At 50.1% G+C, this 25,931-nt stretch overlaps 9 protein-coding genes across 9 annotated transcripts; 6 read left to right on the top strand and 3 right to left on the bottom strand.

Moving 5' to 3' along the window:
- Positions 1–2,087: 2,087 nt before the first annotated feature.
- BDV59DRAFT_175625 (uncharacterized protein) lies at positions 2,088–3,781 on the top strand. Its single transcript, XM_073689290.1, has one exon. It carries the CDS (start codon positions 2,160–2,162, stop codon positions 3,576–3,578), a length of 1,419 nt encoding a protein of 472 aa, XP_073549278.1. The 5' UTR covers positions 2,088–2,159; the 3' UTR covers positions 3,579–3,781.
- A 171-nt stretch (positions 3,782–3,952) lies between these two features.
- BDV59DRAFT_175626 (glutamine-dependent NAD(+) synthetase) lies at positions 3,953–7,476 on the bottom strand. The gene is made up of 15 exons (XM_073689291.1): positions 7,172–7,476; positions 6,993–7,111; positions 6,834–6,940; positions 6,740–6,783; positions 6,624–6,682; positions 6,367–6,556; positions 6,202–6,319; positions 5,989–6,153; positions 5,530–5,942; positions 5,142–5,476; positions 4,992–5,035; positions 4,745–4,940; positions 4,445–4,609; positions 4,294–4,350; positions 3,953–4,242 (listed from the first exon to the last, which is right to left on the bottom strand). Exons 1-15 carry the CDS (start codon positions 7,198–7,200, stop codon positions 4,133–4,135), a joined length of 2,151 nt encoding a protein of 716 aa, XP_073549279.1. The 5' UTR covers positions 7,201–7,476; the 3' UTR covers positions 3,953–4,132.
- On the top strand, positions 7,357–9,086 carry BDV59DRAFT_12357 (NAD(+) diphosphatase). Its single transcript, XM_073686852.1, has 3 exons — positions 7,357–7,696; positions 7,747–8,193; positions 8,255–9,086. Exons 1-3 carry the CDS (start codon positions 7,600–7,602, stop codon positions 8,947–8,949), a joined length of 1,239 nt encoding a protein of 412 aa, XP_073549280.1. The 5' UTR covers positions 7,357–7,599; the 3' UTR covers positions 8,950–9,086.
- Positions 9,087–9,095: 9 nt separating this feature from the next.
- Positions 9,096–13,439, bottom strand: BDV59DRAFT_175630 (uncharacterized protein). The gene is made up of 2 exons (XM_073689292.1): positions 12,748–13,439; positions 9,096–12,695 (listed from the first exon to the last, which is right to left on the bottom strand). Exons 1-2 carry the CDS (start codon positions 13,126–13,128, stop codon positions 9,159–9,161), a joined length of 3,918 nt encoding a protein of 1,305 aa, XP_073549281.1. The 5' UTR covers positions 13,129–13,439; the 3' UTR covers positions 9,096–9,158.
- Positions 13,440–13,593: 154 nt separating this feature from the next.
- BDV59DRAFT_175632 (putative flavin dependent monooxygenase) lies at positions 13,594–15,324 on the top strand. Its single transcript, XM_073689293.1, has 2 exons — positions 13,594–13,809; positions 13,861–15,324. The coding sequence occupies exons 1-2, from the start codon at positions 13,739–13,741 to the stop codon at positions 15,266–15,268; spliced, it is 1,479 nt and encodes a 492-aa protein (XP_073549282.1). The 5' UTR covers positions 13,594–13,738; the 3' UTR covers positions 15,269–15,324.
- A 1,002-nt stretch (positions 15,325–16,326) lies between these two features.
- Positions 16,327–19,469, top strand: BDV59DRAFT_12429 (uncharacterized protein). The gene is made up of 4 exons (XM_073686865.1): positions 16,327–16,702; positions 16,756–17,432; positions 17,485–18,321; positions 18,376–19,469. The coding sequence occupies exons 2-4, from the start codon at positions 16,893–16,895 to the stop codon at positions 19,315–19,317; spliced, it is 2,319 nt and encodes a 772-aa protein (XP_073549283.1). The 5' UTR covers positions 16,327–16,702; positions 16,756–16,892; the 3' UTR covers positions 19,318–19,469.
- Positions 19,470–19,617: 148 nt separating this feature from the next.
- Positions 19,618–20,772, bottom strand: BDV59DRAFT_207113 (phytanoyl-CoA dioxygenase family protein; the record flags this gene model as incomplete). The annotated part of the gene is made up of 3 exons (XM_073694935.1): positions 19,618–19,656; positions 19,709–20,485; positions 20,539–20,772. 3 exons carry the CDS (start codon positions 20,770–20,772, stop codon positions 19,618–19,620), a joined length of 1,050 nt encoding a protein of 349 aa, XP_073549284.1.
- Positions 20,773–21,036: 264 nt separating this feature from the next.
- Positions 21,037–23,368, top strand: BDV59DRAFT_207115 (uncharacterized protein; the record flags this gene model as incomplete). Its single annotated transcript, XM_073694936.1, has 6 exons — positions 21,037–21,110; positions 21,140–21,570; positions 21,627–21,640; positions 21,764–22,172; positions 22,225–22,813; positions 22,872–23,368. 6 exons carry the CDS (start codon positions 21,037–21,039, stop codon positions 23,365–23,367), a joined length of 2,013 nt encoding a protein of 670 aa, XP_073549285.1.
- A 1,248-nt stretch (positions 23,369–24,616) lies between these two features.
- On the top strand, positions 24,617–25,695 carry BDV59DRAFT_200865 (general substrate transporter; the record flags this gene model as incomplete). The annotated part of the gene is made up of 4 exons (XM_073693680.1): positions 24,617–25,036; positions 25,085–25,243; positions 25,300–25,501; positions 25,559–25,695. 4 exons carry the CDS (start codon positions 24,617–24,619, stop codon positions 25,693–25,695), a joined length of 918 nt encoding a protein of 305 aa, XP_073549286.1.
- Positions 25,696–25,931: the final 236 nt, after the last annotated feature.

The following is a 25,931-nucleotide window of genomic DNA, read 5'->3' on the forward strand; positions in this document are numbered from 1 at the left end:
GGTCGGCGAGGAATTCGAGCTCCCAGATTCGGAGGGAAAGAATCGAGAAAGCGTGTTAGGGACTGTGAGTTGATTATCGGGGGCGGTAATGCTAGGCTATATAAGTCCACAATTCTTGGACCCGCGAGCCTCATCTGATGCAGCGTGCGTAACACCATATTTCCGTAAAGCTTCTAGTTACTGTACTCTTCTCCACCCATTTGGCTCTACGTGCGGCCATCAGGAGAGCAGTCCAGCAGGGCTGGGCGAAGATCTCCTGAACGATCCTCGTAGTCTCCACCTTCTCGAGCAAGAAGCTTAATCCAATCAAACACCGGCGGATTGGTGGGAATCCCGGGCTTGTGACCCAATGTGGAAGAAGTATGTAAAGCTGAAGGACTAGTTATATGCAGCTTTTCTTCTGGAAGCAGGCAGACACACTGTATTGCCACTCGGCCCGAACAGCTAGCAAGCTGGCGACCTCCGACGTATACCGCTAGCGAAGTGGCCAGCGGTTTCGTGGGTAGGTATGTAATTAGGACGCGTGTGAAGTTCCCGGAGAATCTCCGGGTGATTAAAGCATTTACGGAGTATACGCAAGTACGGAGTAGAGTTTTACAGCAGGCTGCGTGTGGGCTTGCTCCGAAAGCACGTTTCCATAGATTCCCAAACCCGGGGATTTTGTCCGTAGAACAATGGTGAGTGATCATACAAAGAAACGGCATTCAATTTTAGTCATTCAGTTTAGTGTACAAAGGTATACTGTGTTTAAAGAACAAATCCGACCCCACATAGGCGAACATCTCACTCGACAGTAGGTGTGATTTCTTGACTTTGATATTCGGACTCGGCCACGGTTACCTGATCGAGACTAGTGCGCCAGATCCGGCAATGGTTCACGCAGCAGGGTTCTGAAGGTTCCCCTACCTGAATTCATTTATATCACTCCGTGGAGTGATTAATCAGGGCTTTGGGTCTAATCAGCATCTACAAAACTATGCTCAGGCAGTCTCTCACTGGGAGGCCTCCCACGCCTTGATGTGAACGTGTAGGTCCACGATAATTACTAGTAGTGTTCCTGCCGCATTACCACGTACTCAGTGACATGGCTATCATAAGTATTGACTGTCTCGTATTCTATCTCTCCAGTCAAGAGGATTGGTCTACTCTGGTTTGGATGGGAGATGGAGAGACGGTGTGAATGGAGGGGAAATGAAACCCAGGAAACTAACCCGGTGGCTGGCACGCGTGGACTGGGCATTAGCGGTTTCTAAGTCTAAGACAGACTCCTTCAGCTCCCCATCCAGACTAAGGCTACTGGGGGCAGTTGTCTACCGGAAGAACCCCAGGTTATTTAGCGGCACGCAGCGTGCAGCACATTCTATTGCACAAGAAACTACTAACTTCAGACTCCCAACTCGAAGTAGCTATCTGAGACTAAGATAATACACGTTCTCATTATGCCCGCCTATCCGGACAGATCTTTGTATCTACGCAGCCCGTCCGACGACGAGAACGGATTTTATCGCGAGATACGCTATTAGATGTAATAGTGTCGGTAATGATAGGTTCGCGAGCGCGTGTCATAGCAACGTTAATACTGTAGCTAGTTAGACGATATAGCTGACGAGACTAATACCTCAACAGAGGTTAGAACGTTCCGACCCTGAAATTAGGGACCTATTACACGTATATAATACTTCAAGGGTTAATAGAGCTAACTTCGAGTGGGACACTAGGTACGTCAGACTAGTTATTAGCGAGTACTCTAATATCTGCTTTAGAAAGCGGATATATCTCGAGGTTAAGGAGACATGTACTCTAAGTTTGCATAAGACCAATAAATAAATACTATTTAGCTAAGGCAACTTGGATGGGATGGAGTGATGAGGTTGCAGTCAAGATGATAGAATGGTGATATAGATCAGGAGACGCAAGCGAGACGCTAGTCCTAAACGGGACACATTACAAGCAGATGACAAAGACATGCGTCAGTGGTCTCTCTGTCCGGCCGCACCCCACCAGCCAACCAGAGCAGGTGGGGCGTCACCCCAACAGCTCTCTCACTCTAGCTCCCTTTCTATACTTCTTCCATTTTCCATCCAGCGCCACTGTCCAGTTTTCCCCCTATATCTCCTCCGTCCATCCCTCTGTCTATTAAACACATTCATTTCTCTACCATGACCGGGGACAAAGAACCAAAGCCCAGCCAAGATCAACATCCCCGCGCCTGGCCCGATGACGACAACCCGTTCGTCGCGTTTCGCCGCTATGCCGACGAGCAAATCTCCTCGATGCTGCAGTCCGTGATGGGACTGCCATCCATCGTCTCCTCGCCTCCACCGGACCACTGGGCCATTTTTGAGGACCCCAAATACCAGCGTGCTAAATTCCGTCAGACTCCCGACGGAGACGAGCGCCCCGCCGTCTCAGGCAAGGATCGCGATGATAACCCGGACAGCTCCACGAGATCACCATGGCCGGAACCCGACGACCGCCGGCAGACGCAGCGCTCAGTACGCAATAACTATTCATCCTCGGACCTCTTCGACATCGACCTTTTCTTCGACTCGTTCTTCGACCGCTTCTGGTTCGACGACCGCTTCTCCCACCGCTTCTTCCACCCCTACCACCGCCCCATGTTCTCCAGCATGGTCAACGACGAGTCGCCCGCCTGGCCCGTCTACTACCTCATGTTCAGCCCCTACTCGCCCCTCCACCTCGAGCGCCAAGCACACTACCGGTCCAACCGCGACAGGGGCGTTTTCTCCTCCATCATGTCCTCGCTACGCCCTTCCTCCGAACGCGATCCGGCAGAGCCCCAGTGGCGCGAAGCTTTCGAGGATCTCCTACGGCTCGAAAACGGCAAACCCATGCTCGACCGCGACTCGACTGACCTAACCAAGAAGGAGACCGGAAGAGACTGGCTCCAGGGCCTAGCGAAACGGGGCAGTTTGGGTGATCGATGGAAGTATGTGTCAGGCACGGAAGGCAAGCCCTGGTCGACCATCACCTATGACACGAGCCGGAAGGGAGATGCCGATGGGAACTCCACTGGAGAAAATGTGAAGGCGGAGTTCAGTTGGAATGAGGACGACCATGATTCCGTCACGGAGCTGGACCTATATGATCGCTTCCTTTCGGATATTGAGGCCCGTGAGCGGGAAGTCTTCAGAGGCGTGTACGAGAGCCCGCTCCTGCGCCTCATATTCGATGACAGACGCCGAGCGAGAGACGAGAGTGAGCCATCACTAAAGGAATCTCCTAATGACTACACCGACAGCTGGGCCAGCCAAGTAACTGCGGATCAGCGGCAGTCTTCTCAGGAACCTTCCGTCGATTCAACTATGTCCGCCGTTGCGGAAACAGAGCACAAACCTTACGTGATGTCCACGTCCACCTCCACAGAGCGCATCCGTCTTGAAGATGGATCCGTTCAGACGAAGACCATCAAAACAAAACGCTTTTCAGACGGCCGCGAGGAGAGCAATGAGTCTGTTGAGGTCGTCAACCCACGGCAGAATAAGTCAGCGTCTGGTGAACAGGATGGCTCCGTGTCTAACCCGAACAAAAGTGGTTGGTTTTGGAAAGAGAACTAGTTAACGAAGATTTCACCATTATTGTCTACCATGTCTTGCTCACTACAACCATTTGATAATCTTTAGCGGGTTTTTGGCGTTCCGTCCTCTTGTCATTTTCAGATGCATTCAGCTTTCATTTGTTTTCACCTGTCATGGGCAAGATTGGATAGTAGTACAAAATTACATACAGTCCATCTAGGTTGCAATAAATAAATTTCAAGACTTCCATCCGGTTTGCTTAAGACCGCTGGCTTTCGTAGACCTCTACACATTGTGGGAAGCCTCAATACATGACCTGTTTTGAGGCTTCCCACAATGTGTAACTGAAAGTTATAGATACCTATCGCTTCTGCATATCGCTTCGCTCTGCATTGATTTCAACAAGCATCAAAGTCCATTACCTGGGTACCGATTATATTACATGCTGTTGTGATTAGCCATCTGATTCATCAATCAATAGCTTGCTGTCATATACACAACGGTGCTAGGGTATGATTACATTTCGCGACATGAGTTTACCATGAACGTTTCTCGCAAATACCCAAAACAATACGGGATACTCTACCAACCACTTAGTCTGCTTTAACATTCTTCTTCTGCGCCTTCCCAGCAGTCCATCCCTTAGACTCCCAGTACTTGACACTCTCTTCCATCTTGCTGTATGCCCATGTAAACGGAGGATCTAGACCACATATCAGCTACAGCTGTTTGTCACAGAATGAAATGTACTTACACAGGAATTGCCGAAGGTCATGTCGGTTGTCCTCGGGGCTGTATTGTTCTGCGTGGTCTTGGAGAAGTTAGATATAGATCACCAGGTATTTTCCTAGAGCGGGATATCCAGCCATTGGACCAATATACAGCTATCGAGAGCGGGAACGTACAAGATGGAGTGAGAACAGTCATTTTGTGTCTGTTAATACTGTAATTGTAGAAGAAGTGCCTTGTCTTCTCATAAATCTCCCGAGGACTGTACTCATTGCCCCAGAGGTGGAGCAGACGCTCGTACATGGACCAGGGCCCAAGACGGGCCACCTTTCTCAAGTAACCTAAGACAGATATTAGCATCAGAAATAGGAAGGAAGAAGTGTATGAGTGGTATAAATAGCCATAGAGGTTGACGAGAGTCCTAGAAGGCGACCTCCATAGGTGGAGAGCTTGGCGAACAAGGGATGCGATCTTACCGAATGTGCCGAGTTCTTTGTAGGTCACCCCCATATCCGCTTCATCAGACTGGACATACGTGGCTGTGATGGGCTCCAGTTCGGCTGTCGGGGTGGCATCCAGGAACTCGTGCAAGATCGGAAGCTCAAAGTTCTGCTCAGCCCATGCGATAAACTTCTTCAAATCAACTTTACTGATCGACCCAATAGGGTTCAGCTGGGACCGACGTTAGCTACATCCTTCAAATGCAGAGTGAGTTTGACGAACGTCTGCGCTGCTAGCATCGTATTTTGTCAAGTAACCACGCAAACTGGCATGTATGTTAATGTAACCCTCTCAAAACTCGTATACATAAGTAGCGACGTACCATTCTAAAGCAAGTTAGCGAGGTCTCTGAATAAAGGGCGGAAAACATACCATCCACGTTAGAAGAGCCCAGGACGAGGAGCCCACCACCTCCCGGCCGCTGGCGGACTGTTGGTAGCAGAGACGCAAACAAGTAGGCAAGGACCATTCTCAGACGAGCCTGGATGTTTTGCAAGGCTTGGTTCTCAGCCCGGCTACCACCATGGACTTTGAACTTGGGCTGGAAATTGGTGACCACAGTAAATAGATTCGTGATCGCGGTTACGACTGTGTCGAAATTGAAGTCAATGTGATATGAACCAATATCGGTCGACAGCGCCTTGGCCCGCTCGCGGGTTTCCTTGCTAGAATTTTGTGTGCCCATAAAGCTAGTGTGGAAGATACGACTACCTGCGAATTAGAATATACCCATGGAACAATAGGATTTGGGTAAACTTACTTGCAAACCTCTTGGCTGGTCGAAGGCACCCAGGTTGAATCCGCCGGCTCGGCACAAAGCCTGCGGACATCTTTGATGACCTGTTCATTGCCTTCAGAGACGGCCTTGACAACCTCCCTGCACATCGAGTGGACGATGACCGCTGTGGCACAGCTGTCAATACCCCCACTGAGAGGGATAAAGTATCCCGCGGCGCCACTTCTCCGGAGATAATCCCACAGCCAACAAGCAGGACCCAGGGCAATTTCTTCTTCTGGTGCATGATAGCGCGGGGAAAGGGTATCAGAAGGGGCAAGACCGGGATCGGCCTCGATATCTTGTCTAGACAGTCTCACGTCGAGATCAAGTCGAACGAACGGGGATTGTTTACTGGCTTGCATATTCCGGCTCGTACTGGAGCGATACGTCCGGACCTAGCGAAGGTTAGTGCATGTAGGGGAAGAAGGCTAGGCACCTTACCTCTTCTATATCAACGGTGGCAGTGATAACTTCCACGTCATTGAGGGAAAACTGCGATCCCTGGGCCACGATATTGCCGTTCACGACAATCATTGCGCAGCCATCGTAGTAGAGTCTATCACCATCACACCCTTGCTGGTTGGCGTAAAGATAGATTCCTCCGCTCTAGGTGGAAGTCAGTATTATTATTGTGGCGGAGGCGAAGGAACTCACAAGCTTAGTTGCCTGCGTGATAAGGTTGATCCTTGTATCCAGCTTCCTCAGCTCGTGATGACTCCCCGATGAGTTAGAGAATATCTCCACGCCTGCCAGGCCGTACGGAATATGCGGTCTGTATATGGTAAGTATCAAGTCGTTCACCTCATTAGATTGACATACCCGTTCGGGGTGAACAGCTCTTCGCATGTTTCTAATCCTAGACAAGTGTCCCTTGTGCTAATTACCGCATCACCAAATGGGACCTTGTATTGCCCCGTTATCTTCCCGACGATCTGTTCCAAATAGTAATCCTCTATCTCTTGGGGGCGTTGCCAGGGGGTGAAGTAGCGCATCTCTCTGTAATTGCCGTCTGTATTGTGCACAAGACTGTCAGTTTACCCCATGTGTATAACCAGCCGGAATATGGGAAATCACACCATTGGCAAGCCACATCTTAGGACGGATGAGAATAATCTTGCGGTTGTAAAAAATAACGCTATATTGCATCAGCTACCATTATCTTCCTATATGAGGGAGTATGCGGTAAGCTTACCGGCAGTTATATCTGCAGTTTCTGTGCCGGATAGGCATACCAACCTGAACATATCAGTTCACAATACTCTCCACAGTCTGCAAAGCTAACTAACATCAACGACAATATCCTGGCAATCCGGGTGATCGATAATGCGAGCAAGCATTTCCCATGAGTGCAGGAAAGTATCCCCCTCGTGGAATCCATCCAGGACGCCATATCCTGGCGAATGGTCAGCCGGCGCGGGACTGAACCCGGTATCGTGTATAGCTACCAGTTATCTCGAGCTCAGGTCCAACACGCAGAGAAGCTCCGGCGGCCTTCGCCTGACGAATGCTCTCAATAATACGTTCGGCATTACCCTCGAAGTCCAAGGCCCATTGATTGAGCGAGCTTGAGAGAAGCGGAGTTAGTCAGATGCCATCGATATATAATCAGATAAAAAGAACTTACCAGGTCGCCAGAGTAACGAGGTGGCCCATGGTGAAAGCAGCGCGGGGAGAGAAGAATGTCCGTCGCAATAGAGGACGGAAGGAATTGGAGAACAAATCGAGAAGCTCAACATGACGCAAGTCACGTGTGTGGGGAGCTCCCCTCTTTCCGCGTGTCACTGTATTTCCATTTTACACCAATAGAACCCGATATGAACCTGAATTCACATATTCGGGTGACGACATGTTGATCCTCGGCCAACCTGCTGACTAATTGGAGGGGAAGTCGGAGATACTGCGACGTGGAAAAGGAGCGACAATCCCCATTCTTTCGCTCTATCGCTGTCTTCCTTTCATATACCCGCTTTTCGGAGGCTATCTCGAGTCGCATACTCTCATTTTATTTCTTTCTGCGCCCAGTTTTCGCAGGTAACCCGAGTTTCCTCCATTATGAGCGGCTATCCTGAGATCCCCGCCCCCGCGCATACGCTGGCCGAAACCATGATGTCCCGACGCTTTGGGAGGGAGACAGTCAATTATTTCTCCAGTACGTAGGCTACCGCGTGGCTCACTCTAGTCTAGTTCTGACATATCTAGGCTCTCCGTTGAATCGCTTGTCGTTTTTGCGTACGGAGCATCCTTTTCTCTCGGCCGCCATCCGACACCCGGCCACTCGCTTCGTTCTTCTAAAGGACCTTGCGCCGCTCACCAAGTCGCCGTCCGAGTTGTACTATGCGAAGCACGATGAGGTCAAGAATCTCGTTCCCGACACGGTCTACGATAAGTCCGAGGAGGATATCATCAAGGATTTCGACTCGCGCAAGACATACCCACACTTGATCTTCCTTGGCATGGACGAGAGTCGGAAGCAAGATGCCCTGAGCTGGAAGATCTACACCGGTACTCCCTTCTTCGCACTGGACGTAACACCGAAGGGGTCAGAGGAGCATCAGAACAACACCAAAAATGTGATCAGCGCAATGGAGGCCAAAGGATTAAGTTTCCTGCAGACGAGAGTTGTTATGAGTCTCCCGGCTGATCAAGGTATGTCATATCCTGTCTGCGGTTATCCCCTAGGACGACCACCCTTGCTCACATATTACAGCTGCGATCTACGCCCAAGCCCGCGCTCTGACCGACTGGAACACTCGGAACACTTTCTGCGGTACCTGTGGTCACCCTACAGTGTCCGTTAACTCGGGCACGAAGCGCGCGTGTCCACCCACGGATGCTGCCTTGGTGGCGGAAGGCAAGTCCGGAGAGCGTCCTGGCTGTAACACGCGCACCACCATCTCGAACCTGTCATTCCCTCGTACGGACCCTACCATTATCGTCGCCGTCCTCTCGGCGGACGCCAAGCGCATCCTCCTCGGCCGCTCCAAGCGCTTCCCTCCCAACTGGTACTCCACCCTGGCCGGCTTCATCGAACCAGCCGAGTCCATCGAGGACGCTGTGCGGAGAGAAGTTTGGGAAGAGGCTGGCGTGACGCTTTCTCGCGTCGTTATCCACTCGTCGCAGCCGTGGCCGTACCCCGCGAATCTGATGATCGGTGCCATCGCGCAGGTCAGCGACCCTGAGCACGAGAAGATCAACCTCGAGCATGACCCCGAGCTGGAGGATGCCAAGTGGTTCGACGTGCAGGAGGTTGAAGAGGCTCTGAGGGTTGGGACGAGCGCTTTGGGTGAGAACGCCGGCCCTGAGTACAAAGAGGGCGGTTTGAGACTCCCTCCCCCTACGGCGATTGCGAACCAGCTCATTCGCGCTGCGGTTAACTTTGGCCCGGCGAATTCCAAGATGTAGAGGATATGCATAGACTCTTGTGTATATGTGCAATGACTGCTAATAGTTGGTTGAGTTCCTGTATATACTGCATTTGACATGGTCCGTGATATAGATTATGACATGATACAGACTGAATTTGAGATTTACACCCGAAATTAAAGATCAGGCTATGTCATTGGTAAATCGTAGAACCCTAGTTTTATTTAGATCGTCCTCCGCATAGTGTACTATAGATTTGCGTACACTGTTCCGTCACGAAGTTCATGAATGCTGTCCCGGCCAGAGGGTGACCCAACCTCGGTATACCTCGTACCATCTCTGAGTTCGTGAATTGTGATTCTCCTGCGAGACTTCCTGCGCCGAGAACCCCGAGCTGACACGGACGAGTCCGCCCGTGTGTCGCGTGGTGCAGAGTCGATACTCCCCGTGTCGCTGAGAGCAACGCTGCTGGCGGGGGTCAGCTCTCTGCTTGCCATTTCAATTGACGCTTGCAGTTGGTTGTCTGCTACCATAGCCATGCCGGCTTCCTGATACCACTGACGTAAGTCAGTCGCGTGGGTTTGCTCCTCCGCACCGTACTCAACCGGCGGACCATCGACTTGGGCGTCAATCTTGGAACTGCTGAACACAGCCCACGAGCTGGTTGCAACGCTGACGAGCACCATCGAATGATTGAAACTTCTGACCATGAAATTTCGCAGGAGAATGGCATCGCCTTCTCCAGGAGAGGGCAGCGCTGCTTTGTAGGGACGGAAGATTTCCGCGTTCAAGGTGGTCCCGGCCATTGACGGATCCGTCAGTTTGACAGTCAGGAGATAGTCTTTCTTCCCTGATGTAGCGCGGATAACAGGGAGAACTTCAGACACGATCGAGATTGTATCAGTCAATGAATTGAAATGGTCAATGAGAGTAGAAAGAGGAGCAAAATATGACAATTTGCTCCGCAGTCCAGGGTAGTGACGGTCGATGCTCAGAAGATGGACACTGTCTATCGTCCCAACCGACTCGTCGTCTTCGACATGGTGCTGAGTCTGTTGAATCTCGTCGTTGTGGGATACCAAAGCCTCCGTTGTTTTGTGCACATGCTCATCTTCAATAGTTAGGTGTTGTTTCTCGGAGACCTGAACGAAGACATTATTCTCGTCCATTGCTTCAGGGAGAGGGCTGTTCCTCTCCGTGATATGCGCCAAAGCAGAATCCGCCGTCTGTGCTGGCTGGAAGTCATGTTCTTGTATTGATGTGTCCTGCGTCTGCAGCGGAGTTGGTGGTTTTTCGCTCGGCATAATATTCACAACGGGCTTAATATCACTCAGCTGCGAGGGATCTGGCGTCAAGATTTGTCCTTGCTGGGGAGGAACAGGCACCACACCGATCGTATGATTCGGCATATACGAATGAGGTGGCGATGCTCCATGAAGAGAAAAGGCCAGTCTTTCTTCCCCACCCTGCTCTTTGTCACTTGAAGATTTCGCTTCTGTCTGTTGTTGATCATCGTTCTCCGGGTACAAATAACTCGTCCTCTCGCTGGCACCCTCTGGGGCGGGGGTTGAATCGTATAGCTCGGGATCAATTGGCAATCGGTTATCTGACGGCTCAGGCCGGTTAACGATGTCAAGTTGGTCCATAAGATTGGCCTTCGAGGCCCCATCGACTTGGTCATTCTGCAATGGTGAATTCGGCCTCACGTCGTCTATTTCACCCTGCAAAGGTCGTGAATCGTGACCAGAGTCAAAGTCATCTTCGTCGTGTTCAGAAAGGGTAATAGGGGCATGTTCTGCTCCCATATGTGACTGCGCCTCAGCGTATGACTTGCCTATGTGATCCTCTTCTATGCGTTCGTCCTCAATTGGCCGGTTTTCCATATGTTCATTCTCTGGCCAGTCATTCTCCACAGATTCAGCCTCAGAATATTGATCAGCCATCGACTCGTCTTTTGTCGATCCAACATCAAACCGTCGATCTTCCAATTCATATTCCTGGTTTTCATCTTCCTGAGATCCATCGACCTCAGACCACTCTTCTGCATCTGCTTCTGAAGAGACTCCACCTTCATTGGACATATAATCATCTTCTTCAGACTCTACAGGCGACCGACGTGCCTGTGTAATTGCAGGAATATGTGTTTGTTCGGATTGAGATGGTTGATGTTTGGGGGGGGCTTCATCTTCGCTGTCACTGTCAAGCACAATGACTTCGGGGGGACCAGTTTGCGGCGGTTGCCGAATATCATTTTCGACATCCATTTCGTCGGCCTCATCTTCAGACTCGTATTCATCATCATAATCACTTTCCACTACCTCGTCACCCGACTCAAACTGATCATATCCTTCAGCCCCAGTGTTTTCATCGACTTCTTCTTCGTCCTCATCTTCGTCGTAATCATACCTATCGGCCTCATCGATAGAGTATTCATCGCCCTCGTAGGAGGTGGGACGATTCTCGGAGTCGGTCCCCCGCCGTTTTGTACCCCTGATATTATCTTCCAATGACTCTGCAATCTCTGACCCTTCATCTGAGTCGGACTCAATGATTTCAGGCGCATTTGATGAGCCTTGATCTCGGCTAGTTGGCTTTACTTGTATACCTTTTGGGTTCGCTGATTCGCCTTCGCTTTCTTCTTCCTCCATCCTAACCTCGGAACTTTGTGACCCTTGTTCTTCATGTTCACTTGCTCTGGATTCTTCAAGGACCTCTTCTTCCTCAGTGTCACGCAATGAGTCTTGAATATCGCTTTCTTCGTCATCCTTTATATGCTGCGTTTCGATGATCCTATTCTCGGAACCATCTAGTTGTGTCGTTTCAGTCTGCGCAGTGCCTTCGATGATTTTTTCAGCAACGTCTGTAGACTGACTCATCTGAATCGCCTGTGCCGCTGTACTGATCTCAGAGGAGGCAGCGATGAACGCATTGGTCCCACGATCTCCCAGATCTTCCGCGGCTTCCTCTTGAACATGCAGGGAGGCCTTGTCCTCCGGCCTGGGAACCTCTTGGGATAATTTTGAAGCCACGGGACCACACTGCGTCCGGCCCGTCGTCTCAACAGATCCGAAATAACCACTTTGACTACTGGGAGTAGTAACAAGCGGCGAAGGTACAGGCAATCCGGGAGACGGGATAGGATGTAAGCGTGGGGTTTCGACAGGAACATGAGTGGGGAGTTCTGGAAGTACCGGTCGTCCTGGCGGAAGAGGGCTCTCGTTCATGTACGCAGGCGGAGCATCCTTATCTGAAGTCAAGGCCGACGGTTCTGCTGGCACACTGAGGTCTCCAGGTTCCGATGTGTCCATGACATCCACGGGAACTGGAAGGTCGCCATGGTGAGGCTGAGGGATTTCCGCCGCCACCTGGTCAGCACCCGCAGTTTCCTCTCTGTCTCCGTCGGACGATAGTTCGGCTTCGTCGAATATATGCGTCCAGTCAAGTGGCATGTCATCATCCCCCGGAACATCTGGCTCATCAATGACGCGCCATTCACTGCCTCTCATGCTGAATCTCGGGCGTTTCCTTCCTTTCCCAGGCACGTATCCGTCTTCTTCTGTGAAAGGGTCGAAGGCGGAGTTGACGAGACCTCCGAAAGAGGTGCGGGTACGTCCTATAAAAGCTGGGGATTGCCATGATTCCGCATGCGACGGTATCTCATCCAGAGGTGCGTATATCTTCGGCGTCGGAGTCACGGGTGTCGGGCTCGTGACGTGGATGTCGGGTACCGGGGACGAGGGAGGGTCAACCTTGACAGTTGCGAGGCATTCTGAGGCTCGAAAGACCTCGAAGTTGTCAGCATATTATATAGGCTAATTTTGAAGCTTGGGTAAGTACCTCAAGAAGCAAGCGATTATCAAAATGCAGGTCCCAAGTGACGCATTTACCAGTTGTCTGTGTCGTTGCTTGGTTATCCACGAATCTCGCTCCTCCAAGACTGAGAAACACGTCATCTCCAATACCAAGCTTAGATTCCGCAACGCTCTCAGCGATATGACCGTGGAATATCACTTTGACTTGACCATTTGAGCGGCGCAGGCGGAAATCGGGCTCCGCCAACAACAGGCCAAGAGACTTCGTTGAAGACGAGTAGGGCCAAAGAAGGGTGACCGTAGCATGTATCAAACTTCCGGATAGATTTTCCACTGTCGGGCATATTTGCGCAATGGGTATCGTATCTGGTTGCGACCCAGGGGTTTGCGACTGGTTGGCGTCCATTGCGGCTGAGGATCAAGACGCGAGATCCAAACAGACACGTTCATAAACTTCGCATGTTAATTGCGAGAAATAAGCTGCGGGCCCGGGAGGGGGGAAAGAAAGAGACGGAATTTCCGGGTCGAACGCCCTGGCGTGTGGTCGACCTGAGTTGATGAAGATATGGAGATGGACGGGGGGCGGACTTGATGTGAAGCTGACCTTGACTGGCTGCGATGGTGCATTGTACCGGAACTGTAATATTACACCGGAGCAAGTGTGTTTGTGGGGGAATAGCGAGTATTGTATGTAAGAAAAAGCGAATTAATTACGACGACGTCATTCCAGTCGAGTTGAATAGAAGAGACGATATAATCCAATATTGGCTTCAGTTCATGATATAGTACATTATACATACGTTGTCAGAAGCCGTGCACTTGCAAGAAGCTCCAGCAGCTTGTAGTTGCTGCGACTGCGTGCGGCCGAATCGGCGGGGTCTGTAACTAAAGGATATCGCATTCAGCAGCACCGGCCGGAACCGCCACTAACATCCATCCATCCCTTATATTCTCAACAGTGGATATATTTGTTTTGGATATTACTCCCCTTAAAGAATATTTAACTCTTTTTGGCAATGACTATACCAAGGGAAATCCGTCGAGTCGCCGTCATAGGCGCCGGACCAGCCGGTCTCAGTGCTGTCAAGTATGCCAACCAACCCCGTGGTACGAGAACGCTACTAACCCTGCTTCCTAGATACCTTCTTGCAGAAAACTACTTCGAAAAGATAGACGTATTTGAGAAACGAAGCTCTGTTGGCGGGGTGTGGAACTACACCCCTGGAGCTTTAAAACAGGGTTTGCCAACCCCGGTACCTCAGCTTGATCCTAACTTCGCCGTGGAGAAGCCAACATGGCAGCCTGTGGATGGTGCCGACGAGACTGAGGCCGTGTTCATATCTCCAATTTATAGGACTTTGGACACAAACATCCCGAAGGAGCTAATGGCCTATGGGGAGAAGCAATTCCCCTCGAAGTCGCAAGTCTTACCCCCGTTCTGGGTAGTGAAACAGTACCTGGAGGAGTATGCCGCGGATATCAGAGACCTAATCAATTTTGAGACCGAAGTTGTGGATGCTCGACAGAATCCGCCTCCGGTTGGAGGATGGCGTATCACCACGCGGAATTTACGGACAGACACTACCGTTACCAATTCCTACGATGCTGTCGTGGCTGCCAGTGGACATTTTGACATTCCCTACATGCCAGATATCTCTGGTATTAAGCAATGGAATGAACATTTCCCGGGGATAATATGCCATTCTAGGCTCTTCGATTCGCCAGAGGGGTTTCGTGGGAAGAAAGTGGTAGTTGTGGGCAGTTCGGCATCCGCCGTTGATATTGGGAACCAAATAAATGCTGTAAGCAAGGGCAGAGTCCTTGTCTCACAGAGGAGAAAGTCATATCTTATGACAAATGACGCCGTGCGTGCTACGGATCCGATGGAGTTCCCCGAAATCGTGGAATTTTTACCTCCCAGCCAACACGACAGGGCGATCCGATTTGAAGACGGGAGAGTCGAGACAGAGATCGATTCGATCGTTTTCTGTACTGGATACCTATACTCATTTCCATATCTATCGTGTCTTGATCCCCCGATCATCACAGATGGTCGCAGGGTCTTGAATACTTATCAACATCTGTTCTACATCTACAACACGTCTCTCGTGTTTCCGGTCTTAACCCAGCGGGTAATCCCCTTCCCACTGGCTGAAAACCAGGCCGCTGTCTTCGCACGAGTCTGGGCTGGAAGACTTCGCCTCCCGCCGGTGTCTGAGATGAAAGCCTGGGAGGATGCTACCGCCATCGAAAAGGGGAACGGTACCTCATTCCATCTCTTACCCTTTCCCCTGGACGCAAACTACATGAATTTACTTTATGATTGGGCAAAGGCGGCCGATTCACGTCCTAGCTTGATCAATCATGGCAATGGCAAGGAAGGGAATCATTGGGGCGAACGTGCCAAATGGATGCGAAGTTTGTTCCCCAATATCCGACAGACTTTTATGGATATGGGAGAAGCGAGACACGGTGTTACCAGCCTCAAGCAGCTTGGTTATGACTTTGAGGCATGGAAGGAGCGACAGAAGCAAGATGCTTCATAACGGCAGAGAGTAGACCTGCTAGACCTATGTAGACATGAATAGATACTACTACCGGGATAAAGCGGCAATGCAAGATTCCCCTTCTAGGAAGTGGAGTTGGGCATTGATAAGATATCACGTGCGGGCGATCATCCGCGTAGAGAGCGAGCTCCCCGTCGTCCGAGTTCATACATCTCTCTTCTTCTCTCCACTCCGCATTCACCCCAATTCCCTCCACACCAACCACTGCTGGAGCTGGAGCTGCCTCTTCACTGTCGCAGAACGTTAATTTTCTGGTCCCTTTTATTCACGTTCTATTCATTTCCCTATCTCTACAAGTATTCTCTTGCGACATGGATCTCGTCTCCACGATGTTCTCCGGACGCGCATAATGGAGCGCAAGCGCAAAGCGCATTCTCCGGTACAAACAGCTTCACCCGACAGCATCAGAAACAAAAGGTGGAGATATAGTCACACCGTACTCTCGAGCGACAACGAAGACAGCCAGAGCACTTCCAGTCTCGGAGAGGACGAATATCTTATCAATTGCATTCTTGACGAATCCGATTCCCAGTACTTGATCGATTGGCAAGGACCGTATACGCCGACGTGGGTAAGTATTATTGCGCGCATTGATTATAGTGTATATTAAAGCCATCGAGTCTCTGTTCGCCACGGTGTTATCTAACATCAACACCCCGAATATAGGAACCAAAGGAGAACGCCAACGACGCAGCCGTTCAAGCGTGGGAAGAAAGGAAGAGACGTCGCTCTTCAAACACCTCATCTGTCGCGTTGCCTGCCCCGGAGACCTCCGGTGAGACCGCTATCGAAGAAGCAAGACATCGTTCGAGATCGCGCTCGGATTCCCCGCTGTTTGTCCCATTCAGCGGCGCTTCATCCCCTCGTATCTTGAACAGAGATCTATCAAACAGCTTGACAGCTCCACAGTCAGGGCCCTCTATCTCTGCCTCTGCGATCCCTTCAACCAGATTTCCCTCAACTTCAACACGGCTAGGCCCAACACGTGCCTCCAAATATAGCTTTAAAGGCCCATTTCCCTTGCAACATCGACCCTCCGGAGATTTCGTGGGCCCGTTCCTTGTATCAGAAGACACAAACGGTTCTGAGACTACGACCCCCACCCGTCCCACTCGTGAAGAGTTATCACATAATTATATTCCGTCTGCTACAAGCCAGACTGCCCAGAACGGTGAAATAGTGTTATATCGCACTAATCAGCGTTCGCCTGGTGCCCGGGTCGAGAGACCAAACACAGTATATGAGGTATCAGAGACGCCACCGGATACTTCACGTGCACTTGATAGCCAGGCTTCGGAGCTTCCACCACATTCCAAGACATCTGGCTCACAGCCCTTCTCCAACTCGGCCAGTCTCCGGTCGAAAGCGGACACCTCAGTGTCACAGCTTTTTTCGAGCGACAGCGAATATCTAGCAAGTCTGTCTTCCCGTCGTGTCGATTCATACCTATTTCTAATATTCAACAGACAGTATCCATTCTGCCCGTATCACCTCGCAGCCTGTGTCTATAGGGAAGACACAGATTTCAGAATCTTGTTCAGAGTCTCAGTCGCAGTCTGCACCTATCCATCCGAGACCAATCAGAGATAACCTCGCTCGGGCCATGGACGACTCCAACCAACAGAGACAACAGTCGTCTTTGGCTGATACCTTGGAAAGGTATAGCCAATTCGAAGGGTCCACTCCAAGGGAGAAGATTAGAAACGCGTATGCTCAGTTTCAAACAAGAGCTACCTCTATGGCTGTGCCCAATGAACCCAGTGCCACGCCATCGTCTACAGGCGACATCGAGGCCTCCGCACCGGCGCCAATGCCAGAAACTGCCGCACCTTTGAGTGTACGGATAGACAGAGATGCTACCCATCCTACAACCCACCCTGAAATAGTTGTGCAAGGAGATAATCCTCCAGATTCTCTTCAGTCGGGTGATGTGCAGACAATCCAGCCGAGCGCCTTGTCGTTTGCGCACGCAGTAGAGCTCTCGCCAGGATCTGTCCATCTTGGCCCTGCCGAATTTTGCGTACCACTCCCAATGGACTCTAGGGTAAAAGACGATTACGAGCGAGTGTTATCAAATAATTCCCAAATAGTTCGGGATTTCCTCGCTGGTTTTAAGTCTGACCGTGAGATGTCAAGTCTCGAGGTAGTGCACCATCCACCAAAAACGCATGTCTCTAACTGACCATTGTTAGAAGGATATCTCTCCTACACAGATTCATGACGTACTGTCTCACCTCAGCAACGTCGCGACACACCCTGATTTAAACATCGCGGACCACATCAAGGACTCCGGTTCAGACTTCGGAAAAGAAGCAGCTTGGGCAGAATACTCCAGTGCCAAGTTTCTCTTCTTAAGCTATGTTGTGGAGCTCGCAAGTAGCCGGGATATACATCTGGTACTTATGGTGAATGGAGAAAGATCTCAGCAGATCGTCGAACGCTATCTCCTGGGCAAAGGTCTTGCGTACACCCGACCGCGCGAGGATATGGGTCTTGGTACGAACCTCGAGGTATCTATGGTAAAGGGCACATTGACGTTCGGCATACAATCGACACAGAACGACGGCATTTTGGAGACATATAAAGCACCGTCCGCTATCATCGCGTTGGATTCATCGTTCAATGCCAAAGCTCCTCCTGTCGAACACATGCGAACCACGTTCGCTCGTCAAGGAACCTTGCTTCCGGCTATTCGACTGATCGTCTCAAACTCAAGTGAACATGTCGAACTATGTTTTCCGAATCTGCCGGAAATGCAACGCCTGCGTACAACAATCCAGTATACCATCCGCCTTCGTGACATGGTGGGAGATCTTCAGGACGATGCACTTGGAGTGCAGGAAGACGTGGAAGAAATTTTATCTTTTTTGCTTTCTGATAACTTTCATGCAAACTGGCCCTTGCCTCCAATTGAGCCAATCAGCATTGTCAGCGCCGAAGACCTGGACAATACATCCTCTGGGGGCGGGACCCAACCTAGCGTTGTTGACCACGCTGCCTTTCCAGAAAATTCGCCCCAGAAGCGGCAATACGTGAGCCATAACCATAAATTCCAGATTTCTGGGTAATGTGCTAACGTCGTACAGATCGAGGAAGCGGGCGAGCAGATTGCTAAAAGGATACGGATGGACGTATCGCAGGAGCCAACACAGTTTACCGAGTCCTCCAAGTTCCCCAGCCAAACTTTGGATAATGATCTAAAGACCCTGGAAAAACACCTCGTCCACATGAGGACCACGCACGCAGCTGAACTCGAAAATCTCCAAAAAGCTCTTTCCGATACGCAGTCTCGTTTACAGGAACGAGAAAAGATCCTGGCATCACTTCAGCATCGTTACGAAAGCCGGACGAATGATCTTCACAAAACACGGCAGGAGAGAGATCGGCTGATTGAGTCCAAAACGATTTCAGAACAACGGGTGGAAAAACAGAAAGAGGATATCTCTAAATTGAAGGACGAACGAACCCAGTTACGCCATGAGCTGGAGCAAGCGCGAGAAGAGTTGAAATCCGGCGGTGGCAGCGTCGCGGAACTCGAGACGGCACGGGAGGAAATCCGTCGCCTGACCAAGGAGAACGCCAGCCTTGTGCGAAAGTCCGAGTACGAGAGCAAACAAGCCGAGTATACACGCGAGCAATATCAGACCGCATCCAATGTAGCTGCGCAGTCCGGGAATGAAGTCCGGCAGCTCCGCGAGGAGAATGAAACTCTGAAACGCAAGGTTGAAGGTGACATCAGTCATCTAAGAGAACTCAACATGAAAAATGACAGTGCCAGACACCTGGCCCGCATCAGCGAACTGGAAGCGACCCTTTCATCTCGGGAGGATCTATTGCGTCGCAAAGAAGATGAGTTGCGTGAAATCAAGAAGAACCGGCCATCGACTCGCTCAACGAGCACGCAGCCTCGGAGCCCTAGAATGAATACCACTGGTAGTCGACCGACGAGCCCTGGTTTTGGGAATAATGGTTCAAGCTTCCCGGGGAGGGGAAGTGCATTGAGATTCAGCTCTGAAATGTCTCTTTGAGGGCATCGAATTTTTGGCGATTCCTCAAGCGGCATTTCTACAATGTCCATACTGTGCTATACGATAAAGGACATATTCTTTAGTGGCGTTGGTTTTCTATAGTTTTACGCATAGAGGAGGTTGATAGCTAAGTAGGGGATAATTCAGTAGCGTTACCTGTCCAGACTTCAAATAGTCATGTAAGAGCCTCTCCAACGAGATCTTGATGTCCGCCTATAGTTTTTCAAAGCAGCAAAGTGCCGGCCAATAGCCCAAGATTGAGTAGGTACATGCATCCAGAGTATCCTCGTAAGGCCGCAATTATAGGCCATCTAGAGGCCGCCATACTTTCATCCAACGCTATTATTAACGTCAGCGACAGTCTATAAAAGGTCAACCGCACAGTACTAACCTTGTCATAAGGCTTGGTAGAATCCACAAATCGCAGATCTGTTGCTAAGCGAATACGCCTCTGCGGGTCTTTATTCTTGCAGCTTGCATGGACCATCCAGGGATTATGGAAGATGACATCTCCAGCCTCATACTCCGCGATCAACCACTTCCGATCTGCCTTCTGCCCATATCCAACAGTGTCACGACTGAGGAACCCACCGTCGTTCATGTTCTTGTTGAAAGCAGACACTCTTTCCTCGTCCGTGAGGTTAGTGGCATTCCTACTGAATTCCGCCTCTGTCTGCTGCCCTATATCAGTCGACCGCTCGAGGTACATCAGCCCGCTGCCTTCGAGCGAGATATCTCCAATAGGGACCCACGCAGTGATGCTGGTGGGCGGTCCGGCCCGGAGATACATCTGGTCAAAGTGGACTGGAGTCAGCTCACTGTCCGGGACAAATGCTCTCAGCATGGTGCGTTGTAGCATGGTGATGTGATCCCAGCCCGCGAACTTGCGAATAAAGTCACGTAGTTCTTTGATTTCGCAAAAGTCTAGGTAGAACGGTGCCTCATGCGCGTTTATCATGAGTTCAAGGTATTTTTCAGACTCTTCGTCGTCTTTGAGACCGAACAGGCGACGCAGATTTCCCGGAGGGAGAAACTTTCGACTGTCCTTTTCGCTGAAAATGCCTTCCACGGGAGAGGTCCCGTCTTTGAGCAGACCGGACGGTGACAAGTACTCGAAGTAAGAGCGACGACAGTCCAGAACAGGCTCTCTTGGGAGGAGGCCCTTAACCTACTCTAGGTCAATATCTAATGTGCTTTGGTGCATGCAGTTTGTTCGCGTACCAAGAGATATCCATCGCGGCTAAACCTTTCTCGCATAACGTCAAGAGGAGTTTCTTTGGAAGTGGGCTGTAGATAGCCAATCTGGGCCGGGTCCATGGGCCCAAAATTGGACTCCAGGTTTAGATTTTTTGGGTCCACGGGATAATATTTTCCGTAGTTGTCATCAGGGCTAGTCTGTGGTGCTGTCTTCGAGGGTAAGGAGGCAAGCCCTGTTGGCTTAATAAGTGTGGCCATTCTGAAAGGCGTTCTGACTGAGTACTAAGCTCTACAAAAGTTGTCTTACTAGAAATGAGAGGACTGTCTCACAGCAGTCATATTTATATTCCCTAAGAGGCGTGTTCTATGGTCCAGAATACTATTGCCGTCTATAGCCGACACCGGACCGTCCAAGTCATCTATAGCCGATAGCCTGACTACTATAGCCGAATCCCCGCATGTTAGATCCTCCTATCTTCTCCATGTCACCAACAGGCAATCAGGATACCTCGATGGGCTACAATGACGAGGAGCACGGGAGAACGTTTGTATCGGGCCTGTGTACGATGTCGCCAACGAAAAACAAAGTGTGATCTGTATGTTGCGCATTCTGCTTTGGATAAAGTACTGTCGAGCTTACCGAAGAAAGCAAATATACCAATGAATATACTCATCGCCCCTGTTCAAAATGCGCCGCTGAAGGCCAGCAGTGTATCCCTGCTGCCTCCCGACGAGGTGGAGATTACTCACGGTTCCGGATTCGAAAGAACCTTCCACAACAGAGGGATTCTAGTGAAGTCAATGATCCAGAGAAGCCTTACCTGGATAATAATTTATCGCGCCCCGCAGGCGCTAGAGATGGGCCATCTCAGTCCATTGGTGGCGTTCAGAATCCCCTAGAGGCCCTCCAGATCCTAGCGCAAACCGCTTCAAGCGAAAGGACAATGGGCAGGACAAACATAAACATCGCCGGAGAACTTGAGCATAATTCTCCGCGTGCAAACTGCGCTGGCACTCAAAATGGCATCATGAGCAATTTGGCAGAAGACAATCCTAGTCTCCATAATCATGAATTAGTCCAGCAAAATATCGTCGATATACAATTGCTGGAGCCTCTGCTGCAATAGTAAGCCCATAACGGCGTCTCATTGACTGTTAGCTGACATGATAGTATAGTTATATTCAACACTATCATCCTTATCTACCTATTGTTCCTAACGTACTTCTAGATCTGGAACATATGGGGCAGTCATGGGCAGCCGAAACCTTTCTTCTGACCGCAGTACTAACCATAGCAACCAAGGACAGGGTTGGCCTTGAGGCCTTGCATTCAAGAATACTAGGGTATATGGAGAACCTCCTCCTTCGTGTGGTGCTGGGCGCCACCAGCGTTCGCCACGTTGGCTCGGTAGAGGGCTTGCTGTTGCTTGCAGAGTGGGTTCCACATGTGAGCTCCGGAGCATGTACACAATACGACACAGTGAATGGCAGACCCTCTGGCCACATACAAGTTCCCGACGAAGACAGTGCTGCGTGGAACCTCGTCGGCCTCGCAGTAAGACAAGCGTATCTACTGCACCTGGAAAGCTATTCTTTCCGCGGAGAAGCAAGAGACGAGACTACTTCTATGTTTTATCGTAAACGCCTGGCATGGTTCTGTACGTTGCGATCAGTACTACCAAATATTACAAGGGTCTGATTTATTTTTAGTCACTTACCTTGCCGACAGACAAATATCAATACAAATGGGCCAAGCCTTCTGGTGCCGAGGCCCTGGTTTATCTGCACGATTTACCGTTGATGACTATCCGTCACTACGCCCGCAAACCCAAGGAGGGGTTGACCATGCATCTTTCGTTCAGGCTCAAGTTGAGCTAACTACCATATTCGGCAATGTCCATGATATATTGTACGCATCAAAGACCCGTACAGTCCAACTCATGCTCATGGGAGACTATGCGAAATATCTTGATGACAGCTCCAAGGCCTTGGTGATGTGGAAGGAGACATGGGGAAGTGTTGATCTGCCTCCTCATTTGGGCTGTCTGCTTATTCTCCAATTTGAGTATCTTCGTCTGTACATCAACGCGTTTGCATTCCAGGCAGTCCTTTATCGATCTTCTAGGAACATCACTGGGGACCTTGGGAAGACTTCGTACTTTCCATACAGTGTTATGGCTACTCCCGATGGCAGGCATATATATCTTGCCATTGACGCGGCGAAAAATGTGTTGAAAGGGCTTATGGAAAGATTGAATCCTACAAAGCATCTCAGGTACCTTCCGGTACGGTTTTATCTGTAAGTTTTCATAACTTTTCATATCTGTCTACGCACTTAATATGCTAATATGCCAAAGCTACGAAATACATGCTTCTGTGTTCCTCTTCAAAGCCCTCAGCGTCGGGGCGTTAACGTCAGGAGAGCATCAGAGTTGTTCGGTCTTAGTTCGACAGTTCATTTCCATGCTTAAGAGCGCAGCGACATGTCCGTCTCATATTGCATCGAGATACGGCAGACTCCTTACAAATTTGTGGTTCCAAGGGCAGCTCACGCCTGAGGACGTAAACGACCCGGTTCAAACAAACGTCTCTACGCAAGCGACCCATACCGGTTCTTCGGCTACGTTGCGCGACCAAATGACTCCCAACCATGCAAATCGGGTGCTATCGGAGAACACGGTATCTCATCCTCTGATCACTGATGCATTCCACAGCCCCTCCGAGACTTCCCCTGCAGATTTGACGGAGCCGTTCGATTGCCCCAATGTATTTCTTTCCAATCTGCCGTTCCTTCGGGGTGGTTTTCCCGATTTGGAGGAAAGCGAGGTGGGCCAGCTTCTGATGGACTTGTAGAGGAAGCCATGTTATACGTTTAATGTATTTATAAACCAACTCATCCCAATTGGTAGCCGATCAACTCCATGTGCCCATCCGCACATCTATAGCCGACGCTAAGTTCCCCGCGTATTCCCCGCACTAGATACCCCGGATTTTGTCGTGCACGATTGCAAGACCGCCCTATCCGGGTAACGAAGGATGCCAAGTGAGGACGTAACGTCCATATTCCTTATTAGACAGGGAGAGCTCTATGAAAGACCGCAATCGAAATGGGGTAACCGATACTATTGCCTCCGTCTACAGCCGTGGACCGTAATCCACCCTACTTAAGCGGGTTATCCAAGTTTGGGCTATGTAGAACTCTTATCTCGTAAAAAAGGAAAGATGATGCCGCTTTTTCAGAGAATTATTCGAAACGATGCCACAAAGGCAGACCCTTCGGAGATCTATAATATCCGAGTAATTATCATCAGCCTTGCAGTATGAATTTGTCCACCGCTTAGCCCACTTCCACGCGCTGAAACAGAGCAGGCATGTGGGGCTTCCATGCTTTTTGGCTTTGATATGGGGGTTATTGGAGGTGTCCTTACAATGACCCCCTTCAAACGGTACATACGCCGCCAAATCGGATCATCTCATATCTAACTGAGCTTTAGAGATTACGGATTGACTGACAAAGAAGAAACTGTCCTTGCAAACCTTGAGTCTAACATTGTCTCCGTAATTCAGGCGGGTTCATTTGTTGGGGCTCTCGCATCCACTTGGCTTGCCAATGCTGTCGGGCGTCGAGGATCATTGATTCTCGCTGCTTTGGTGCTTTTTGTCGGAGTTGCAATGCAAGCCGGGGCCAGTGGTGTAATTGGAGTTTTGTACGCTGGACGGTTCGTTGTGTGCCCCTGGGCTCCATTGACAAAAGTGAGCATTCTGATTAGCATACATAGGTTTATCGGCGGGCTATCTATTGGGGTTTCCTCATCTGTTTGTCCGATATATATCTCGGAAAACTCTCCACGCGGCATTCGCGGTCTGCTCACAGGCTTTTACCAACTCATGCTAGTATTCGGTCTTACAGTAAGAACACTGTGCTATTACGGATATTAAATAGCTGACCAGAAAATAGTTGGCTTTTTGGGTCAACTACGGCTGTGAGAGACACCTATCTGGAAGAAAGCAATATGTCATCCCCCTTTCTTTGCAGGCACTTCCGGGGATAATTCTTCTCGTTGGAATGATTCTTGCAAATGAATCTCCTAGGTTCCTTGCAATGAAGAAACCTGAACAGACATTACCTGTTCTTGCCAAACTACGGGGATTGCCGGAGGACCACCCCTACGTTATAGACGAATTGTCATATCTTAAAATCCAGCTGGAGCAGGAAGAAGCCCACACTTCAGCGCTCTCGATATGGACACTTCTTAAAGAACCATTCTCAAGAAAGTCCTACCGCCGAAGGTCCATCTTGTGCATTACGCTTATGATGTGGAGTAACATGACAGGCACCAACGCCATGACATATTATTCCACCACGATATTCTCAAGCGTCGGTCTGTCCTCCGCATCAGTTGGCCTTTTCGCCACGGGGATATATGGTATTGTGAAATTCGCAGCCTGTGCTGTCTTCATATCTTTTGTTTCCGATACTCTTGGTCGACGACGGTCATTACTGTGGACGGGTCTTGTGCAGGTAGGATTATTCGCTGGCACGACAGTGACAGCTGACTGAAGAAACTAGGGTGCAATGCTCTTTTATGTGGGGTTTTATGTGAGATTTGACGCCATCTCGGAGAACGCTCCAATCACCCCTCAGGGGTATATAGCCCTTGTGGCTATTTATCTGTTCGCGGCGGTTTACCAATTCGGTTGGGGTCCGGTCGTATGGTCCTACTGTTCGGTATGGTCTTCTTGAGAGCCCCAGTCCTCCCACGAGTTGGCTCACAATGGACATAGGAAATACCTCCCGCGCGCCTCCGGGCGGTGAACATGGGGATGGCTACGGCATCCCAGTGGCTGTTCAATTTCGTCGTTGCAAAAGCAACCCCATCGATGTTTGCAACCCTGGGTAGAAACGGGTACGGCACGTACTTTGTGTACGGTAGTTTTTGCTTCGTCATGGTGGTGTATGTTTGGTTCTTTGTGCCGGAGACAAAAGGTAGGGATTCACGAGGGGATAAAGATCAACTGGGAGCTGGGAGCTGACATCGGGCAGGACTATCCTTGGAATTTATGGACGAGTTGTTTGAGAGAGACTCGGTGCGCGGACGATTTGTGCCAACGCAGGAGGTGGAGGAAAGAAAAGAAGACGAGACGGGAGTCGGGGTAGAGCATATTGAAGGACGGGTGTAGCCATGTTACTATAGAATGAGTTTGCTGAAGCTCAAGGACTTTTTCTTCGCCGCTTTCTGCTCGTCATCAGGCTGCTGATCATGAGAGTGACCTTTTGTCCAAAGATATGTATAGCAATGTGTTCTTGAGACGTTTTACCACTATTGTCATTCTAATACGGCATATGAAGTTGAGAAAAAGGCAAAAACAGAATAGAGATACGCTATTTAGAAAGCTTATGAAGACAACGGACTTGT

The sequence above is a fragment of the Aspergillus ambiguus genome, assembly GCF_047715705.1.
Source record: "Aspergillus ambiguus strain CBS 117.58 unplaced genomic scaffold BDV59scaffold_10, whole genome shotgun sequence".
In the NCBI taxonomy this organism is placed as follows: domain Eukaryota; kingdom Fungi; phylum Ascomycota; class Eurotiomycetes; order Eurotiales; family Aspergillaceae; genus Aspergillus; species Aspergillus ambiguus.

What these genes read in the sequence shown, in the direction of transcription:
- BDV59DRAFT_175625 (XM_073689290.1), top strand. Translation starts at nt 2,160, where the DNA reads ATGACCGGGGACAAAGAACCAAAGCCCAGCCAAGATCAACATCCCCGC.
- BDV59DRAFT_175626 (XM_073689291.1), bottom strand. Translation starts at nt 7,200, where the DNA reads ATGGGCCACCTCGTTACTCTGGCGACCTG. An exon ending in CTCGTTACTCTGGCGACCTG is followed by an intron (nt 7,112 to 7,171) that starts GTAAGTTCTTTT and finishes GCTTCTCTCAAG; the next exon opens with CTCGCTCAATCAATGGGCCT. An exon ending in TGACCTTCGGCAATTCCTGT is followed by an intron (nt 4,243 to 4,293) that starts GTAAGTACATTT and finishes TATGTGGTCTAG; the next exon opens with ATCCTCCGTTTACATGGGCA.
- BDV59DRAFT_12357 (XM_073686852.1), top strand. Translation starts at nt 7,600, where the DNA reads ATGAGCGGCTATCCTGAGATCCCCGCCCCCGCGCATACGCTGGCCGAA. An exon ending in GACAGTCAATTATTTCTCCA is followed by an intron (nt 7,697 to 7,746) that starts GTACGTAGGCTA and finishes TGACATATCTAG; the next exon opens with GCTCTCCGTTGAATCGCTTG. An exon ending in GAGTCTCCCGGCTGATCAAG is followed by an intron (nt 8,194 to 8,254) that starts GTATGTCATATC and finishes CACATATTACAG; the next exon opens with CTGCGATCTACGCCCAAGCC.
- BDV59DRAFT_175630 (XM_073689292.1), bottom strand. Translation starts at nt 13,128, where the DNA reads ATGGACGCCAACCAGTCGCAAACCCCTGGGTCGCAACCAGATACGATA. An exon ending in ATAATCGCTTGCTTCTTGAG is followed by an intron (nt 12,696 to 12,747) that starts GTACTTACCCAA and finishes GACAACTTCGAG; the next exon opens with GTCTTTCGAGCCTCAGAATG.
- BDV59DRAFT_175632 (XM_073689293.1), top strand. Translation starts at nt 13,739, where the DNA reads ATGACTATACCAAGGGAAATCCGTCGAGTCGCCGTCATAGGCGCCGGA. An exon ending in GCCGGTCTCAGTGCTGTCAA is followed by an intron (nt 13,810 to 13,860) that starts GTATGCCAACCA and finishes CCTGCTTCCTAG; the next exon opens with ATACCTTCTTGCAGAAAACT.
- BDV59DRAFT_12429 (XM_073686865.1), top strand. Translation starts at nt 16,893, where the DNA reads ATGGACGACTCCAACCAACAGAGACAACAGTCGTCTTTGGCTGATACC. An exon ending in GTGAGATGTCAAGTCTCGAG is followed by an intron (nt 17,433 to 17,484) that starts GTAGTGCACCAT and finishes CATTGTTAGAAG; the next exon opens with GATATCTCTCCTACACAGAT. An exon ending in CGCCCCAGAAGCGGCAATAC is followed by an intron (nt 18,322 to 18,375) that starts GTGAGCCATAAC and finishes AACGTCGTACAG; the next exon opens with ATCGAGGAAGCGGGCGAGCA.